This window comes from Miscanthus floridulus, chromosome 8 (genome assembly GCF_019320115.1).
Source record: "Miscanthus floridulus cultivar M001 chromosome 8, ASM1932011v1, whole genome shotgun sequence".
Lineage (NCBI taxonomy): Eukaryota > Viridiplantae > Streptophyta > Magnoliopsida > Poales > Poaceae > Miscanthus > Miscanthus floridulus.
In genome coordinates this window covers 57,466,791-57,479,123 of record NC_089587.1, presented here as the reverse complement: position 1 = coordinate 57,479,123, position 12,333 = coordinate 57,466,791, and the positions used below count along the sequence as shown (strand labels likewise).

The 12,333-nt window shown below is 43.3% G+C and overlaps 1 protein-coding gene and 1 long non-coding RNA gene across 5 annotated transcripts; both read left to right on the top strand.

Moving 5' to 3' along the window:
- Positions 1-1,466: 1,466 nt before the first annotated feature.
- Positions 1,467-3,481, top strand: LOC136472178 (uncharacterized). 3 transcript variants are annotated; one of them, XR_010762286.1, is made up of 4 exons: positions 1,467-1,869; positions 1,970-2,735; positions 2,880-2,915; positions 3,220-3,481. It is a non-coding gene; the product is annotated as an uncharacterized lncRNA (long non-coding RNA). The 3 variants fall into 3 exon arrangements; XR_010762284.1 differs by having other exon boundaries at positions 2,880-3,008; XR_010762285.1 differs by lacking the exon at positions 2,880-2,915.
- A 3,695-nt stretch (positions 3,482-7,176) lies between these two features.
- Positions 7,177-10,048, top strand: LOC136472177 (BTB/POZ and MATH domain-containing protein 1-like). 2 transcript variants are annotated; one of them, XR_010762283.1, is made up of 3 exons: positions 7,177-7,372; positions 7,471-8,883; positions 10,010-10,048. XR_010762283.1 is itself a non-coding variant. In XM_066469913.1 (2 exons), coding segments are annotated over exons 1-2 (1,011 nt in total). In that variant the 5' UTR covers positions 7,177-7,370; the 3' UTR covers positions 8,480-9,054. The 2 variants fall into 2 exon arrangements, 1 of the variants encoding a protein (XP_066326010.1); XM_066469913.1 differs by lacking the exon at positions 10,010-10,048 and having other exon boundaries at positions 7,471-9,054.
- The last annotated feature ends 2,285 nt before the right edge of the window (positions 10,049-12,333 follow it).

The following is a 12,333-nucleotide window of genomic DNA, read 5'->3' as shown; positions in this document are numbered from 1 at the left end:
GGTTTGTGGTTTCTTTTAGGCATCATTTTTAAGGGAATTTAGGCATCATTCTTTTTTTGTTTATAGATCTTAATTATTACTATGGTTAGAGGCTCTCAACAGAGCATCCATGTAAATCCTCGTAAGCGCACTAGAAAAAGAAAACGAGAAATCCTTTAAACTGTCACAGAACATCATGCTCTCTAAACTACTTTATGCTCTTTTTTTTTAACATGCTCTCTAAACTAGCCATCTTGGTAAACTCTAATAATCATCTTACTATTACTGATTGGATCTCTAACTGATGCTCCATGTTAATCCTCACAAGATGTGCTAAGAAAAAAAGGGCGAATTCTAGATTTCCTTAAAAATAAGGAAAAGCTCAAGCCATCGATCAATTCGGTAGACTACAATCACCATTGATGACAATAACTACGGTATCCATTCTATTTTCTAAATAATTACCCACCTATGTCATTAGGAAAGACAACATAAGTAATCATATAAATCTATATCTAAACTACCACCTATGCCATTATGAAACATAACCTAAAACAACCCCCAAAAGTTTCTTCTAACTATCCACCTGTTATTATGATACATAATATAAGTAATCATTTAAATTTGCATCTAAACTCCACTTCTATCAATATTCAAAAAACTAAATATGTTCTCAAATCTACATCTCAATTACAAACATTTAGGTTGATGAAAAATGTTTCAATAACCATACAGTATGAAATTTATGTTCATAAAATACCCACTTCTGTTAATTATTAATATACAAAAACTTAATATAATAAACAAACTTGTTGTGTTATCATGTACATCCGGTTTTGATTTCCTATATCATGATCATGAGAATTTGGATTCTAGATAGTGACTATAGAATTTGAATTCTGGATTAAAAAAAGAGATCTTTTTGGATCTCTTGATTATAGACCGAGATTATGGGGATCATATAAGTCAGATTTCTTTGTTTTTGGGATAGGTAAATTCTTTAGGATCCATCCCCTCTGAAAGTCATTTATGTAGCAGTGAAGATAAGCTCAATGCCAAAAGGAAACATTTTAACGAGTAGAGGGAAGACAACAAATATATCAGGTATATATATACAAAACTCAACACGTACATGGTGTTTCGATGCAAACTCGATACTTAACACCTCACAGGTTTTCAGCCTCTATTGTACATGTTGATAGATATCGTTCGGAGTAAATTGTCGATCAAAATATAATACCATCATTCAGGTCTAGGAGAATACCCGTTTTAATAACCATATGCTACAAGAATTATGGTGGTACATGACAGTTTGGAGGTGGCGTTACGAAAAATCATCATAGAAAGCTGTAGTATGTGACGGTAACATCATTTTGCTTGGTTGTCCCTCCCAGAGGCCAGCCCAGTAGCGACGAGGCCCAAAAGAGGCCACTCACGACTCCCCTGTCTCCCATGCCGCATAGTATATAGCGGCCGGTTAATTCCTCCCCAGTTCTCAATTCCTCACTCCAGTTCCCCAATCCTCTAACCCTAAATCGACGGGCGGGCGGCGGCTGGCGGCGGACGGCGGACGGCGGACGGCCTTGCTAAGCGGTGGCGCTGTGGGGGCGGCGGCAGCGGACGGCCTTGCCGAGGCGGCGACTTCCTCGATTACTCGGCAAGCCACGGGTGGCAAAGACGCTCGGCCTTGGTGCCTCAGCGTCGACGGCACGGCCAAGCGGTAGGCACGGGGTGGCTGGCTTCTGTCTTCCGGGGCAGCGCCATCCTGCGTGTGCGTCTTGGCATGGCCGCAAGGGTAAGCAGCAGCCAGCCCAGCCAGCAGTTGAGCTCCAGCCACCAGCGGCATCAGATCCTCTCCACCGGCGTCAGATCCATCCTCCGTGAGCTGTGGTACTTTAGTTCATGTAAAATTAGTCAACCTTACAATTTTTCATAGCTATGCTCTATATCAAGATGTGTTCAAAGTATTTTTCTTCATTTGCACTGACAGGTGAAAGCTTGGGCTGAGCTTCTGAATGCTTCTCGGTTGATTTTAGTGTGTGCGTTCATCTCTGTAGCACCAGTGCACCACTCTTATGTGCTACTCTGAGTCCTATGTACATTTGCTTTCCTACCTTTATTTACATGCATGGTTGCCTTCTTTAGGGATTCTGCATTACCTGAACTTTCCTCACAAAAAAGGTTGTCGTGGCTTCAATATCTGTTGCTTTGTCCATGGGAACAACTAACATTAGTGTGTTTTAGCTTTTTTAGTCCATCTTAGTTTTATCTGAAAGAACAATGACTGTCAATTCTTAGTCTTAGCTAGCACACTGCTGTTGTATATATTTTTGAGTCCATTGTATATTCTTAATATGAGTCCATTGCCATCATCTTGAATTAGTCTACTATATGGTACCTGAACGAATTAACATCCACAGATACTTGAGTTTTCTAATTTTCTCACGTCCTGGTATCATTGCAATAGCTTTGATCTTTTAGTTCAGTGTTGAATAACTTGTAGCAATGATCCAGTTTAATTTGTATTCGTTAAGCAATAATGCAAGGAGGCTTCATCCATGTGAAGTCTGAGAAATGAAATCATTAGTAAGAAAGAGGAACTACATCCACATTCAATTGGTTCTGCATTTGCTTATTTGATTCTTAGCCTGGGATTTTTCTTGTGCAGCCAATAGGACCAAGGTTGATTAACACGTTTCTGAAGATTAATGCAAATATGAAGATTGGTTGCCACGCCTAGTCTATCTTGTCTGAAGGTATAGAAAATTCAATCATTTATCCTAATCTCTACCTCAGTATTCTAAATATATAAAATAACAATTTTTTCAAGTGTGTGTATAAGTTGGTACTGTACAGTCAAATAATTTTCTCTCTGTTTATACATTATCTTTCCATTCCAGCAAGGGATGATGCCGCAGCCACCAGCAGACATAGATGCAAGTCAGCAAACACCTCAGCCCATTACTGTTTATATCAAATTTAATCTACAACCTGAATTTACAAGGGCTAGATGTGTGGAAAGACATAGGGTAGCTCTACTTCTTGGCTCTCAAATTTAATTTACAAGCTGTTTCTATCATATTTAGATTCTCATGCTCTACTTGTTGGGCTCTCAAAAATATATGCATTGAACTATATAAGTAGTTTCAAGCTTCCTATTTTTCTAATAAATAGATGACATTTCTGTTTAGAATATTTGCTATCAAAACTGACTTATCTTATATTCATTTTGATTTTCAGGTAGCACATTTCATGGACACCAAGCCAATTGAAGTGCTCATGGATGCTAATGTTTAGTTACTTTAGACTCAGATCAAATCTTTAGGTTCAAACTTAGTTGTTGTGATAGTCAAACTAAATGGTTGTGAGCAGGCCAATCCGTAGTTTGATAAAATGTGACAGCAGTGGGCTTGCTAGTACATGAATGATCAATGTTTCTTTATATGATTGGTGTATCTTATAAGCTGTGATGCATGTTAATGCAGTGATGATTTGGCACTAATTTGTGATGTTCTTTTTCGTCACTATGGTTTGGATCTGGGCTGGTTATAGGAGACAGACAACTAATCCATGACGTCCACAAATGCCAATCTATGACGGCCTAATTCAGTCCAACAAATATATGACGCGGGATATATGACGTTTTTTCGATCGTCAATGGTGAGTTAACTGTGATGTATTTTCGCTTGTATGTGACTAAAGTAAACCGTCATGTATAAGGGTATTTTTTGTGTTATCATGTACATCCGGTTTGGATTTCCTAAATCATGACAATTTGGATTCTAGATTGTGATTATAGAATCTGGATTCTGGATTAAAAAAAAGGGATATTTTTGGATCTCTTGATTATAGACCGAGATTATGGGATCATATAAGTCAGATTTCTTTGTTTTTTGGATAGGTAAATTCTTTAGGATCCATCCCCTCTGAAAGTCATTTATGTAGCAGTGAAGATAAGCTCAATGCCAAAAGGAAACATTTTAACGAGTATAGCGAAGACAACAAATATATCAGGTATATATACAAAACTCAACACGTACATGGTGTTTCGATGCAAACTCGATACTTAACACCTCACAGGTTTTCAGCCTCTATTGTACATGTTGATAGATATCGTTCGGAGTAAATTGTCGATCAAAATATAATACCATCATTCGGGTCTAGGGGAATACCCGTTTTAATAACCATCTGCTAAATATTGAGTAACCCATCATAGTAGGGATCGTAGAAATCGATATAGTAAAAGTCGTCATCAGAGTCCTTATGATCCCCATCATCATCCTCGACAATGGAGCATTTGGCCTGCAGCAAAATTATGTCCTCACGACTCAGGCAGGGGATATGGCTGATGTCAAGGGACTGCAGGTTAGGGCAGCCATCTGCAATGCTCGGTACCACGTCTCTAGTGAAGCTGTCCCCAGACAGCTGCAGATACCGTAGCCCATGCATTGTTGGGATTGCAAATCCTTGAGGGGACAGAGAAAGCCTTTGACAGTAGTAGCCATCGCTTTTGCTATCACGTCTCCAGTTCGCGTACACCGATGCCTTGCCTTCGAATGTTGAGCTTGGAGACCCATTCGCTGAGATGATGATACATTTGCTTGTCGCGGCTGACCGATTTGCACTGGACCGTCTCAAGGTTATATGTGAACTCAAGCTATCTGAGAATGTCTCAGCGGAAACGGTTGCTTCTGTTTTAGTTTGCGCTGAGACATCCGGCTGTCCAAAGTTGAAGAGAGAGTGCATGGACTTCTTTGCTGTGAAGAGAAATTTCATGAAGGCAGTGGCCACAGATGGTTTTCTCATGCTGTTGCAGAAATTCGCAAACACTTGCTGTTGATCTGGCAATGACGGTGGGGTTGTAGAATGCTTAACTCTCCACATATATATAGTTCAGAAGTTCGACTATACATTTAGTAGTGTTTTGGGATGGCAGTGAGCACTATCTCGTATCCTTTAATTTGGAGCATATTAGAATGTGGAGTGCTTGATGAACAGAGAGCCTGTTCTTTCAGCTATACTTCTTGTATTACTGCACGAAGTTGCTGCAAGCTGATATATGCAGATGTATCAAGTGGAGTTGCCACCAAGTGAATATGCAATTTCGATGAAGTTGCCGCCTACTGATATATCCTGTCTTATGATGTTTCGATCAAGTGCCATAGGCAGACGTGCAGTTTCAATGAAGTTGAAGCCAACTGATATATGCAGTGCTCAGTTAAGCTGTTGCCAAAGTACCAAGTGATGCCGCTAAGCCAAGCGAGGTGGGTGATAAGGCAGTGCTCAGTTAGCCTATTTTGTTCCTTTGGGGTTTCTTTTCGCTATTGGGCTTGTCCTGTCCTGAACCTGATTTGTGCTGTACAACTTTGAAGATGTATATTTCCTTTCGCTACGCTGATATGTGTCTAACTATATGTGGTCCTAGTTAATCTGAGTACTACCTCTGTTTTTGTAAGATATGGCGTTTAGAAGAAGCTAGCTAAACTGCTTTGCAGATTACGTGTCTTTTCTCGTGGTGAAGGCTGTTTAAAAGGTTGCTGGTGGCTTTCTGGCTTAACTCTTGAATCTTGATCCCACCAAAACATTGTCTTTCCTTCCAGCTTTTGGCAGATTAGTGCAATCTATGGCAATTTCTAGCATCAAATTTTGGGTTCCGACAGGCGTCTTTGATTTGATAAGTTTTATTAGCTGTTCAAATGGATTGCTCTGGGCTCTGGCCGATGGTACTTTGTCGATTTGATGTTCTTGTTGCTGCTTGCTCCATTGGTGTGTGGATTTTTAAGCATGGAATTGGCCCTGGGGGACTTCTTAGGTTTAATCGATTTCACCGGAATTAGTTTGTGGAACTTTGACATTTGGTTGATTCTGTGGTTTCCAAAACCAGTAGCAACTTTAACCGATCTCATTGATTCTTTTGAGTTTAGTTTCCACTAGTGACTTGTGTGTGCCCATGCGCGCGTAGAGCCTTTGTAATTCTATGTAACATTTGATCCAATGCAAAATGTGGCGACAATTGACAATTTGCAGTGTATTGATTTGAAACATAAGTTCTGGGTAACTGAAACATTATACAAACTAAATGTTTTGTCCAAGAATTATTATAAATTACATAGATTGAGCTATCACCGCCCCATTATCACGACCAATTATGTAATAACTGACAGTGAAATTGTTTCACCAACAGTTAGAGGGATGGTGGGGCCTGGGGTACAATCAAACTGGCGGAGAAAAGTTGTATCACAGACGAGTGGTCGTTGGATCAGGCAGTGATGTTTGGGTTTCTTTTTGTCGCCGTTTTATACGTTGAACCGCCTGTGATACCCGTTATGGCCGCCGACGCTAAACAATGTTTGGTGGAACCGGCGGTTTCACGACTACTGAGTACTCCCTCTGTCCCCCTTGTCTGTCGTTCTAGTAGTTTACTTGGGCCTCGTTCACTTTGCAAAAAAAGTGAACCCGATGAATAGTACCATTTTTGTCTTATTTGGTAAATATTGTCCAATCGTGGACCAACTAGTCTCAAAAGATTCATCTCGTGATTTCCAACTAAACTGTGTAATTAGTTATTTTTTTTACCTATATTTAATACTCCATGCAAGCGGCTAAAAATTGATGTGATGAAGAGAGAGTAAAAAAACTTGAAATTTGGATGGCATCTAAACAAGGCCTTGGTCGCACAATGTTTCATGCATTTGTACACACCCTATGACTAGGTTCAGAAAATCTTCGCTGCACTGGGTTCAAAGCCAAAATGACGAACATATCAGGACAGAGGGAGTAATGTCCCAACTACCAACACCCTCTCATCGCCATTACTTCCGCCGGGAGAAGCCGAAGAGGTCACCTAGTGCTCTACATATTCTTCCTTGTTCACCACCTTCATCATCCAATTTCAAGCATCTAGGCCATTCCCCATAGGGATATCCCCCTGGAAAATCAGGGATCAGGTCTCTGTTGTCATCTCTGATGTCACACACACTTGCAGTCTCACGTACCCTTAAAAAAGTAATCTCTTAGGCTTTGTCCTTAGCAAATAAGGCAACCGTGGGCCTATCCTCTTTGATGGGCCTATGTTTGGGCCACTGGCCCACGAGTCTCCCCGCAGCATGACTTGAGTGGGCGGCTTACGTCACTAGGCCGCGGCGCCGCGGTGGACATCAGCCCATCACTATCCGCCGTCCCCACTCCCCACAGCACCAAACCGTGAAGCGAGCTGCGGAGGCTCGTCGGAGGCGACGATCGGCGGCCTGCGGCGGCAAGAGGTTTGTCGGAGGCAAGGCGTACGCCGTTCCTTTCCTTGGGAGTCTTCAGCTCACCGCGGCGGCGGTAGCTAGAGCAACCACCAAGCCCACAAACCCTACCCCACTACAAGTCTGCAACCATTTGTTGGAATGTGAGTGAGTCTTTTCCGCATCCTTTTCTTCAGTTTCTCTTACGATTAAGTGTTTTGTTGCTTGCGAATCGGTGTTATTTACACGGGAATTTTTCTAGGAAGCACCGAAGCAGTAGGACGTTGGGCTCTGGTTTTCTCGAGTTCAAGCTTGACTACGCGCAAACCCATCACCTTGGCATTGGGGACGTCGTGAGCTCTGAGAACTTCTCCGCCGGGGGTTACCTGTGGAGAATTAACTGCTACCCTCGTGGGGACGAGATAGATGGCGATGGCGAGTACTTATCTATCTACCTGCAGCTGGTGACCAAATCCAAGAATGTCAAAGCCATCTTTGATGCTTCCCTGGTGGGCAGAGATGGCACGCTGTCTTCTTCAGATGTGCTCAGGTCCGTGGAGGTTTACACTCCCAACAACGACACCGAGAAGGGGTGGGATGGCTTCGTGAAGCTAATTGACCTCGAATCATCCTATGTGATAAATGGCACGGTCACAATTTTGTGTGGGGTCATAGTTGTGCCTGACATTGACAACACCTTGCCGTTTCCGCCACAGCCTGGCTTAGCAAGCCATCTGGGCCACCTACTGGATTCCGCTTTGGGGACAGATGTGTCGTTTGTTGTGGGCGGCGAGGTGTTCCCTGCTCACTGTGCGGTGCTCACAGCCCGATCGTCTGTCTTCAGCGCTGAACTCTTTGGCCCGATGGCAGACGCCACAATGCCATCCATCACGCTGCACGACATTGAGCCCGCGGCATTCAAAGTTATGCTTCAGTTCATGTACACGGATGCCATGCCTGCAGATGATGAGCTTGGAGACCCTCTCGTTGAGATGATGATACATTTGCTTGCCGCAGCTGACCGATATGCGCTGGACCGTCTCGAGGTTATATGTGAACTCAAGCTATGTGAAAATGTCTCGGCGGAAATGGTTGCTTCTGTTTTAGCTTGCGCCGAGACGTACGGCTGTCTAAAGTTGAAGACAAAGTGCATGGAGTTGTTTGCTGTGAAGGAAAATTTCAAGAAGGCAGTGGTCACAGATGGTTTTATCATGCTGTTGCAGAAATTCCCAACGCTTGCTGGTGAGCTGGCGAGGAGGGTGGCATTATAGAATGCTTAAATCTCCAGAGATGTATAGTTCAGAAGTTTGACTATATATTTACCTTATTGTTTTGGAATGGCAGTGAGCATTATCTCGTATCCTTTAATTTGGAGCATATTAGAATATGAAAGTGCTTGATGAACTCTGAGCCTGTTCTTTCGGCTATACTTCTTGTATTACTGCACGAAGTTGCTGTCAGCTGATATACGCAGATATATCAAGTGGAGTTGCTACCAAGTGACATATGCAGATATGCAGTTTCGATGAAGTTGCTGCCTACTGATATATGCTGTCTTATGAAGTTTCAAAAGTTACATAGGCAGACGTGCAGTTTCGATGAATTTGATGCCAAGTGATATATGCAGTGCTCAATTAAGCTGTTGACAAAGTACCAAGTGCTGCTGCTGAACGAGGTGAGGTGAGTGATAAGGCAGTGCTCAATGAGCCTATTTTGTTCCTTAGGGGTTTTCTTTTAGCTCTTGGGCTTGTCCTGTCCTGAACCTGGTTTGTGCTGTACAGCTTTCAAGATGTACATTTCCTTGCTAAGCTGACATGTGTCTAACTATATGTGGTCCTAGTTAATCTGAGTACTTCCTCCGTTTTTTTTAATATATGACGTTTGGAAGAAGCTAACTAAACTGCCTTGCTGGTGATGTGCCTTTCCTCTTGGTGAATTGCTGTTTGAAAGGTTGCTGGTGGCTTTCTGGCTTACCTCTTGAATCTTGATCCCACCAAAGCATCGTCTTTCCTTCCAGCTTTTGCAGATTAGTGCAATCTACGACAATTTCTACCATCAGATTTGGGCTCCGGCAGGCGTCTTTGATTTGATAAGATTTATTAGCTGTTCAAATGGTCTGCTATGGCACTTTCTTCTTTGAGTTCTTCTTGCTGCTTGCTCCTTTGGTGTGTGGATTTTAAGCATGAAATAGGAACTGTATATATGCTGTGCTCAATTAAGCTGTTGCCAAAGTACCAAGTGATGCTGCTAAGCAAAGCGAGGTGGGTGATAAGGCAGCGCTCAATGAGCCTATTCTGTTCTTTTGGGGTTTCTTTTTGCTCTTGGGCTTGTCCTGTCCTGAACCTGGTTTGTGCTGTACAGCTTTCAAGATGTATATTTTCTTTCGCCAAACTGATATGTATCTAACTATACGTGGTCCTAGTTAATCTGAGTACTTCCTCTGTTTTTTTAATATATCACGTTTGGACGAAGCTGACTAAACTGCCTTGCTGGTGATGTGCCTTTCCTCGTGGTGAATTGCTGTTTGAAAGGTTGCTGGTGGCTTTCTGGCTTACCTCTTGAATATTGATCCCACCAAAGCATCGTCTTTACTTGCAGATTAGTGCAATCTATGGCAATTTCTAGCATCGGATTTGGGTTCCGACAGCCGTCTTTGATTTGATAAATTTTATTAGCTGTTCAAATCGATTTCTATGGCACTTTGTTGCTTTGATGTTCTTGTGCTGCTTGCTCCTTTGGTATGTAGATTTTAAGCATGGAATCAGTTTGCAGAACTTTGACATTTATTGTTTAATTTTCAGAAGCAGTGCAAGAGGATAACTGATTACAGGAAAGTGCCGTGCAGGAGCAGCTAGCAGAGCTGGCTGGCATCAATTCTGAAACTAACTAACAATAAAGCAGCAGCATCTGTCCAGTGTCGTGCGCGTGTTCCCGCAGTTCGGGAAAAGGTTGCCGTAGCCCTTGGAGTGCACATGGCGCGGCACGAATTGATAGTGCACCCCGGCAGATGCTGGCAAACTGCACAAATTCCATGAAATTAAATAAATATACTCAATGGTATGATCGTGTCCATGTCTAAAAGACTAAATAAAACTATAAAAGGATGTATGTATTATGACATAACAAGAGTGCGCATATATATAGTACGTACAGCCATTGCCATTTTTTGCTTGCGCACAGGGGGCTGTGAAGACCATGGCCATGACCACGATGGCAGCCAAGAACATGACCCTAGTTTCTGTACGCCTGAGAAACGCCATGAGATGCTGAGATGTGTGTACAGCAGTTTTGATTTCAGGATCTCTTGCTCTGTGTGTTTGGGTGTGTGCAGTTGAAGATTGAAGTGTCATGCTCTGCGATCATGCTTTTACAGAGGGTGGTGAGCTAAGAAAACATGGCAGATAATTAATTTCTTCTCTCTTTTTTTTTGCGAAAAAAGAAACTTTATTAAGACTCAAGTAGCATCCTTACAAGAGTGTATGAAAAAAAGCACTCACACAACCTAGACCTAATGGCATACTGTGCCAACTCATGGCAGATAACTAATTTCTGCTGGTTCAATTTTGTGTACTGAATACCTGACTACAAACCCCATATTTAGAAGTACGTGCTTTATTATTATCAATTTTTGAAGGCTATTAATTAACTCCTGTTACGTTAAACCTTATCTTTAGCAGACTTTTAGTATTAGCTGCCTTGTAACAGGACTTGTCTAGCGATTGGGTTGTTTTAGACACCATCCTTTTAGGGGGGTTTCCATCATTTTTTTGTTGCAATATATATAATAATAAATAGATAAAAATCGTGCTTTGATATGCTGCGTCGGACTGATCTTTAGCTGGGCTATTCGACAACCGAGGCCCAAGGGAGGCCCGTATGAACTGTGGGGTGTCCAGCAAACAAATTTCGTTTCTAACATTTGAGGCCAGCCTGGGCCATGTTGGATTCCCGGCAATCCAACACATTTCGTTTCTGACATTTGGGGCTATTTGGACTCACCTCAGTGTCAGTCCTTGGGCTTAGCGGCAGTTGGCACGCGTGCCCGCCACCCTCCGTCGTAACCTTCACAACTCCCCAGCTCCAGCTACCCGGCCCTTTCATGGCAAGCTCTGCTCGCCCTCTCATCGCCCCTCCCCATCTCACTCCGAGCCAAGCAAAATTAGTTTAGTAGTTTCCGTCGTCGTCCTCCCTCTCCCACACATGCCCTCGGTTTAGAACAAGATGATTCGGAGCTTGATTTCGGCGGAACTCTGACAAGTTCAGGGTCAATGGCGGCACTGTCAGCGAGCAAGCCCAGCAAGCAAGCCTGCTAGCCCAAGCCACAGTCTGCTTTCCCCTTCGGCCCAAACTTCCACAGGCAACGGTAGGCCATCTACATTCGGCCTAATGTACTCACAACATGTGCAACATCCGATCTACTTTTGAAACATCCAGATTAAACATTTGCAGCATATGTCTGAAGCCAGATGAAACATTTGAAACATGCATCTGAAACACTTGAAAACCTTTGCAACACGTACGCAACATCCAGATAAAACATTTGCAACATATGCGTGAAACATATGCAACTTCCAGATAAACACACTTGCAACATACGTCTGAAAAAATAGATGAAACGTTGGGGACAGACGTTTGCAACATAAGTGTGCAACCATTGTAACATATGCAACATCCTGATCTACTTTTGCAACATCAATATGAAACCCTTGCAACGTACCTCTAAAATAACTGAAACACACGAAACATACACTTGCAACACATGCTTTTCAGCGCAATATCACCTTGCTACTTAGACGAATGGAGCTTGTCCTTGTGGAGCTCGACGCGGGTGCAGAGCTTGATGTCACGGAGTGCTCGGAGGTCGCCGGTACGTAGCTCGTCGGCGGCACGGACCTATGCAGTGGCCGCGGTAGGCGGATGGAGCGCGGCCGCGACGGGAGGCGTGAGTCCGGACGGTAGGCAGGCAGCGCGGGCAGAGTCCGTCCTGCGAGCAGGGGCGCTGCGGGTGAGTGGAGTCCGTTCTGCGATGGCGGGCGACACAGGCGGGGCGGCGTAGGCGAGCGGTGTAGGTGGAGTCCGTCCGAGCGGGGGCAGTGCGGGCGATCGAGCGGAGTCGTCCCGCGAG